This window comes from Heterocephalus glaber, unplaced genomic scaffold (genome assembly GCF_053883595.1).
Source record: "Heterocephalus glaber isolate CG9 unplaced genomic scaffold, H.glaber_assembly_v1.0 deba00000621, whole genome shotgun sequence".
In the NCBI taxonomy this organism is placed as follows: Eukaryota; Metazoa; Chordata; class Mammalia; order Rodentia; family Bathyergidae; genus Heterocephalus; species Heterocephalus glaber.
The window spans coordinates 27740141-27748120 of NW_028258153.1; the positions used below are offsets into that span (position 1 = coordinate 27740141).

A 7980-nucleotide genomic window follows, 5' to 3' on the forward strand; every position below is an offset into this window, starting at 1 on the left:
AAATGAGCACCGGTGAATAGAAAAGGTGCCACTATGTGTTGATAGGCAAAGGACAAAAAGACACACAAATGACCAAGAGGTGCATGGGGAAACATTCAGCACCACTAATGGTTAGAGAAATGCAAATGAAAACTACAATACGCTATCACTGCACAGCTGTTAGAACAGCTTTTATCAGTGCTTGATGAAGCCGCTGTGATGAGCACTGGCCCTTCCCTTGCTGGATCTTGGGGAAGCTGGGAAGGATGGGAGATGGGGAAGGGGATGTTCAGTCTAGTGTGTGTTTACAAACAGGCATGGAATATTTCAGTACCCTAACCAGCCAGATGTTCATAATGAGTACAGAGACTAAAAATCAGGCCAGGTCTAGAGAAACGTTCAGTTCTGAAGTTGCCTGCTCCAATGGAGTAGGGCTCCTGCATACTATTCTCACTGGTTCTGTCCCAAAGGTGGGTGAAGCTCCATGTCTCTGAGCATCTGGGTTAGCTCCAGAGTTAGTCCTGGCCAACCCAGGCTCCTGTACCTAACTCTGCTGAGTCCCAAAAGGCTGGAAATGGAGGTCTAGTGCTTCAACTTGAGTTATGCATGTGATATCACCCAGGGATCCTGTCAAATGCACATCCTGATTCAGAAAGTCCAGAGTGGGGTCTGGGAGTCTCATTTTCTAGCTTGCAGGCAGTGATGATGATCAGGTGTGTGGACCACACTGAGGACAGCAATGTTAGCATTTCACTACCGAGAAGTAATGCCTAAAGCTAGAAGTCACAGCACTGACTCACCTAAAGCATTATCAAAAGAGATGGGAGAGAGCCGGGGATTTAGCTCAGTGGTTCAGCTGCCTGCCTCGCAAGCACAAGGACCCAAGTTCAATCCCTGGTACCAAAAAAAAACTGGGGGCCAGGGATTTAGCTCAGCAGTTCCACCGCCTGTCTCGAAAGCACAAGGACCCAAGTTAGATCCCCGGTACCAAAAAACAAAAAAAGAGAGATGGGGGAAAAAGAAGAGAGAAAGAGAAAAAAAAGAAGACTGAAGACAAAGGATGCTGGGGTGGAGACACAGGAAGGAAGAAGTGACAAGGATTTTTAAAAGAAGAGTGGAATTCAATGGCAAGAATAAATTGTCTTCAGGAAGCCATCGGCCTAGAACATTCATCGGGCAAAGCAACGTCACAAAAATCCTCTAGAAAGAGGACACTGCTGCCCATAGCAACTGTATCCTTAGGTACTCAAGCTGGGGGCCCTACATAAAGGCCAAAAGGGAATCAGCTATCTCACTTACTCCCTCTCACACTACTGGGGAAATCCAGGATAAAGCAACCTGTCCATGCCACAGAATAAGTTACGGGTGGAAATGTGCACACTCAGGTTTTCTAATTCACCATCCAACAAGTCCTGCTGCTAGAGCGCACACCATGAGTGCCAGATGAAAAGTGGGTGGTCACAACTTGAAAATAGATGAGATCAGCTAGAACAGCATCTTCCTATCTGAGAAAATCCACCTAGTGTAATTACCACAACAGTAATTAGCTGCCTCTATCACCCAGGGCGCTGATAGAAAACCCTGGCTCCTGTCCCTCGGCACTTTTAACAACTCCCTGGCAGGTGCTGTTTCCAAACCTGGGGAGGAGGCACTTCCTAGTAAGGACTGCAGCAGCTGTGCCCAGGGGCCAGGAGGGAGGACTGAAGTGCCCTGGGCCTTTCCACTCACAACCCAAAGAAGTTCCAGCCAATGGGAGAAAACCAAAATGACCTCAATAGAGTGAACGTATATCCACTGCTCAAACAGTGAAAAGACAATGACAAGATATTAAAGGTGCAGCTCCAAAATACTCTTGAGTTTCAGGTAACTGAGTTTACAGTATCTAGATCAACAGCTCTAAATTATAAAGTGCCTAAAAATGAGCTGTGAACTTGTTCAAATGAAAACTCCTCAGGAACTACTACCAAAGACTCGAATTTAGGAAACTTTAGGGTACCGGTGAGACCCAGGAATCTAAGTTCTTAACAAGCACCCCCAGGCCCAAAAGGTGCTGATGCAGAAGGTCTGCAGACCATACTTTCTGAACAGTATCTAAGTCTTTTTTTATGGGATACTAAAGCACTCACAAAGTATAATAAATACTCACCTCAAAATGGCCAATAAGAGAACAATACACAAAGAATAAAAATTTAACACGACATAAGCACAAATGCAATGAAAAAAATTATAAAAAGAAAAACTAAACAGCAGGTTTTGCTAATCAAAATAACCAAAAACTTCTATACTTCAAAATTATGTAAAATTTAAAATCCACTGGAAAGGACAAAAATATAACAAATAGAAGGAGCAATGGCTGCTATCCATATACTATATAAAGATTTAACTATATATACACATATACTGTAACTGACAAATGAACAAAAAACCCAGAAAATTCACAGAATACAAACACAAAATTAAAACTATTCAATGCTAAAGTAATAAAAAGGTACAAATTAAAACAATGTATTACCAATTCATTTCACAAGATTTTAAAAATAATATTCAATGCGGACAATGATGGAAGGCAACTGCATAAACCCCAAGGGTTCAGCAATACAGGTTTCAAAAAACTGAACAACGACATCTTGACACCTACTAGGCGCCCAACACTCTGAACAAAGCATGCAGAAATCCATCCGGTGAGCCTGACAATTTAATCCCATCCTCACTCCCCTCCTACAAATATGTATTTTATTTGTTTTGTTGGGGTTTTTTCGGTACCAGGGATCGAACTCAGGTCCTTGCACTTGCAAGGCAGGCGGCGGAACCACTGAGGTAAATCTCCAGCCCACAAATATGTATTTTAAAAGACCCATACACATAGAAAAAATACAGTCCAATCTATGTAGCTATTCATCACAGCATTATTTATAACAGATCCAAAAAGCTAGAAATAAAAAGTCATTAAATGGGCTGAGGATTTAGCTCAGTGGCACCATGCCTGCCTCACAAGCGCAAGGTCCTGAGCTCAATCCCCAGTACCAAAAGAAAAGTCATTAAATGGTTGGCATAGAAATTGTTGTCTAATAATATGTAATAAATAGGGAAATGCTTAAATTAAATATAGAGTGAAAAAGTAGTAAATATAATGGTGCATATAACTTGATTCTTTTTTAATGTTAACCAAAAAAAGACTATTTTCAGAGTTATGTGCTCTGGGTTATGGATAACTTTTCTCCATACCTTGCAGTAATTTCCAAATTCTGCAGAGCTATCAATTTCATGATGACTGATTTTTAAAGAGACTTCGCTCTGAACAAGTTGATGGAATGGACACTATTCTCTCTTGTTACATTGTGGATGGCTGGCTGCCTAAAAGCACCACATCCAAAACAAAGTCCAAAGTACTGCAAGTTGCTTCCACAACAGTGAACAGTCAAGACCAAACTTGTAAACGTTTTTTTTTAAAAAAAAAAAAAAAAAAGGAAAGAAAGAGCACATTCAAAATGCTGAATGGAATAAAAATAGACAAGAAATCAATACAACATAGAAATTTAACTAAAGGTTGCAATAAGGGGACTGTCTGGAAAGTAGACTCTACTAACTCCTGCTGAAGAGACAGAGGACAGACAGGGCAGCCCAGGACAGGACTGAGCCACGCCACCTTCCAACACTGCTTGAGTTCCTCATCCACTACCCAGGACAGGCCTCACTGTGCAAACCAGGGGCCCAAACCACAAATCAGTGAAGTGGTGGCATCTCTGCTTGCATGACATCAGCTCTACAATGGAAAGATAATCTCACATCTCCAGGTTAAATATTTGATTGTGGATAAAGGCAAAGCAGAAAAGGGCTTCTAAGGAAGAGAAAATAACCAAGTATGGGGGTGCACATCTGTAATCCCAGCACTCTGAAAGGCTGAGGCAGGAAGATCACAAATTTGAGCCTAGCCAGGCAATTTGTCGACTTAGTGAGATCTTGTCTCAAGAATTAGAAATTTTAAAAGGATTGCCAGATATAGTGGTGCACGCCTGTAATCCCAGCACTCAGGACACTAAGGCAGGAGGATCACAGAGAGTTTGAGGCCAGGCTGGACTACATACCAAGACACTGTCTCAAAAACAAACAAAGGGTCAGGGAATTTAGCTCAGCAGCACCACGCCTGCCTTGCAAGTGCAAGGTCCTGAGTTCGATCCCCAGTATGGCCCCCAAAAAAATTTCTTTTAAAGGGCTATGTAGCTAAGTGCAAAGGGCCTGGGTTCCATCCTGAATACTACAAAAAGAGAGTATGAGTTAGGACAGGTCCAGTCAAGTTTTTGTTTTGTTTTGTTTCTTCTGGTACCAGGGATTGAACTCGGGTCCTTGCACTTGCACAGCAGGTGGTAAAACCACTGAGCTAAATCCCCGACCAGTCAAGTTTCAATTTATCAGAAGAGCTTGTATTCCCACTTCTGTAGAACATCCAGGTGGTCACATATGTGGGTGGAGAAGCTGCAGAGGCTCCAGGCTTAGTGTATCAAAATCTGGACCAACTCCACAGAAACTCCTGAAGCCTCAGACTCCTCTTCTGTAAAATGGGGCTAGTGACTCCTAACTCCTAATATGACTGCTTTCCATACATAAAATCTAGCACTCAGCACACAGGACACTCCTTGGCAAATGTAAACAGTTCATTTGCTGTGTTCCATGACAGAGGAATCCACGAGCATCTCAGCCTCCTAAATATCTGAGATTGCAGAATGGACTTTCCTTTTTTTTTTTTGGTACTGGGGGTCGAACTCGGGTCCTTGCTCTTTCAAGGCAAGTGGCAGAACCACTGAGCTAAATCCCCGGCCCTGGACTTTCCTTATTGATGAAAGCCAAGAGCACACTTCAGGATCATCCCTCCTCTTCTGAACACACCAGCTTGTAGCTCACCCGGGTGGGACTGAGACCGGAGGTGCTAGGTTGGCCAACATTGTCCGCACTAGCTGTATGCTGCCTCAAAGAGACCTGCTCTGTCAACTCCAGCTCCAGTGTGGCTCCCTGTGGCAGCATTCCACCCAATTAGATGACATCTTTGTGGAGGCTTCAGGTGGGGACTTGTCTGTGCGTCCAGAATAGGGGATGTAGTAAAGCGATGCTTCAGCACAGACCAGCCTGTGACCTTGAGCAAGTCACTTCTCTACCTCAGTTTCCCCTTTAGCAACCAGCATAGTCCATTCTGTCATCCCTAAAGTCCCCTCCTGGGCTCCCATTGTACGGTCCCCTGCATGACAGTGGTTCCAGTGCTAACAATCAGGCCCAAGGGCCACCTTCAAATGTGTTCCACCTCCATGTAAAGCCACTTGGCAGTCCTCTGGCCCGCTCCCACGAGAAGGGAGGATTCTGAGTGGCTCTCCAGCTTCCTGTGTTCTGTGTGCAGCTGCTCCCCACCCTAACTGCTCTTCCACCTTCCTTTTTCCACCCACAAAGTGGTCCAGTGTGTGCGTCTGGGGCCATCACAGGCGAGCGGTGAGTGTGTCCACTGAGACAGGGTCTCCAGGCCAGCCCGTGTGTATGCTCCGGGTGGACAAATAAACAGGACAGAGATGCAATATGAATCCCATCATTTCCTCAACAAACAAAACCCACCCACATGCTTCTTCATAAATCCTGCCTCTGAGCTCCATGCCGATGAACAGTCCCTAAACTGCATCTATGATAAAAACCCTCACTCCTTTCATGCCCTGACTCTTAAGAATCAAAATATTTTCACACTGCAACGTACTAATAATGCCTCTGCTGAAGTAATATCAATAGCGGTTTCCCTGGAAAGACCCACGGCCAGTGCGCTTTCCAAGAGATTTTCTTTGAATGTTCTTTGTGTCCCGGCGCACTGGGGAACCCGGCCGTCCCGCCTGCATCTGGAGGACGCTGGGGGCTCAGGGCCAGGCAATGCTGTCTCAAAGCCCACCGCGAAAGGACCCCTTCGCCCGGACAATCAAGTACCCCCAAAACACTCGGCACGCCACATCCATCTGGCCATGCACAGACAACCCAAGGGCCCGCACGCTGCAGGAAAATCGAGGCACATTCTGAGCCGAAGCCCCAGACCCGCCTCGGGCTCCAGGGTCCACGGGAAGGTGGCTCTGCAGACCGCTGGCAACGCTGGCCAGAATCCGCTCCCTCCTTTTCCTTTCATTTATTCCTCTCCTCCATGCCTTTATTTGCTGGGCCCAAGAAGAATGGGAAAACCATCTCCAGAAAGCAGGGCGAGGGGAGCCGTGGAGAATAAAAGACGCTGGGCGGGGAGAGCTGGGCTGGAAAGCAACCAGCGGCAGAGGCAGGGAGGTCCCGTAGGGCTTACCTGGGGCGCACGAGGCCGGCCTGGCCAGCAGCAGCAGCCACAGGCCGGGGAGCAGCAGCCGGGGGCGGCGAAGGGCGGGAGGCCCGGGAAGAGGCGCGACCCCGGCGCGGGGCTTCGGCTCCATGGCCCCGCGGTCCCGGCCGCGCCCCGGCCCGGCCTCGGCTCAGCGGCGCGCTCAACCCGGGCGGCTCAGGGCTCGGCGGGGACGGGGCGCCCGAGAGGCGCGCGGCGAGTGGGGGCCGGAACCGGGCCGGCCGCTCCGCCCCCTCGGAGCCTTGGAGCCGCTGCCCGGCAACGCGCGGCCCGGCGCGGGGCGGCGAGCACCCCCTCCCGGCCGCCCGGCGCCAGCCGCCCGCGGGGCCCCCGCCTCCCAGCCTCCGCCTCCGCCTCCGCCTCTGCCTCCCGGAGCGGGGGCAGCAAGCAGGGCCGGCGGGGCGGCAGGTGTGCGGCGCCGGGCTGCGGGGCCTTCCTGAGCGCCCACGCGCACGGCTCTGCGGGCCTCAGCGCGGCCACCCGGGGAGCTGGGTCGTCGGGGAGCACCCTTTGGCAAGTGGCCACTGAGCGCAATTGAGGTGGCGCTGGAGAGACGCCCGGCACATGCAGGCCTTTTCCAGGGACCTCAGCACCCACGGGAGGTGGAGAAGTCAGCATGGCGGGGTGGGGGGTAGAGTTTCTGGGAGGAAATGAAGAAGGCAGCTGACATTTATGGGTACCTACTGTGTGCCAGGCTTCTAACTGAAGACCCTCGTGGTGGGAAGATCATGCAATCCAGAACTAGCAGTTTAGGAGGGTTGTAGCCTGTTGGAGACTTTGCACCAGCCAGGATCCTAAACCTGTGTATGGGGAACACTTTTATAGGCAGTGGAAAATGAATTCACAGGGACCAAAGGATCATACTTGCTCTAAGACGGGTTCCCCTGATAAGCCCAGAGAAGGACCACACAGCCCAAGCTATCCACCCAGGCCAGAAAATTAGCAAGAGCTTCTCTTCAGAATAAGACAGGTGGAGCCAGGGATTTAGCTCAGGAGCGCCATGTCTGCCTTGACAGTGCGAGGTACTGAGTTCACTCCCAGGTATCGAGAAAAGAAAAAAAGACAGGTAAACCGGGCCTGGTGGCACACACCTGTAATCCTAGAACTTGGGAGGCTGAGGCAGTAGGATCACCGCGTGTTTGAGGCCCATTTGAACTACATACTGAGACCCTGTCTAAAAAAAAAAAAAGACAGGCAACTGTTGTAAGCATCTGTTAGTTTCAAGGAAATGAGAATAAAAGTTACAGATAGCTTTTATTCATGTCCCTAATTTTTGTGATTTATTATGCCACCTTTCAGAGACAGCTCTTGTCCTCAGCAATCACTCCACTGTTCCCACTATGCTTCACCCTCCAAAGAGAGTTTTCCTACCTTGTGTCCAGGCATGTCCTTAGTGACATACCTAAGTGGAAACACTGCTTGTCAGAGAATCGGATCCCTGGATACCATGGCCCTATGTCTGGGCCCTTTTGTTCATGGCTTTTATGTTCTTTGACCTTGTCGAATAAAAACACCTCACTTGGGCCGGGGATTTAGCTCAGTGGTTTCGCCGTCTGCTGCGCAAGTGCAAGGACCCGAGTTCACTCCTCAGTACCAAATAAATAAATAAATAATAAATAAATAAATAAATAATAAATAAATAAATAAATAAAAACACC

General features: G+C 48.2%; 1 protein-coding gene across 3 annotated transcripts in view; it reads right to left on the reverse strand.

Moving 5' to 3' along the window:
• The window catches only part of Kiaa1549 (KIAA1549 ortholog), a 151125-nt gene extending 144588 nt beyond the window's left edge, over positions 1-6537 (reverse strand). For 2 of the 3 annotated variants that reach the window (XM_087205903.1, XM_087205902.1), the window contains exon 1: positions 6290-6535. In XM_087205903.1, the coding sequence (XP_087062029.1) occupies positions 6290-6413 (124 nt within the window). In that variant the 5' untranslated portion in view covers positions 6414-6535. Of the gene's footprint in view, positions 1-6289 lie in introns of all 3 variants that reach the window. The other variant, XR_015449117.1, reaches the window with a different exon arrangement.
• Between the last annotated feature and the right edge of the window lie 1443 nt (positions 6538-7980).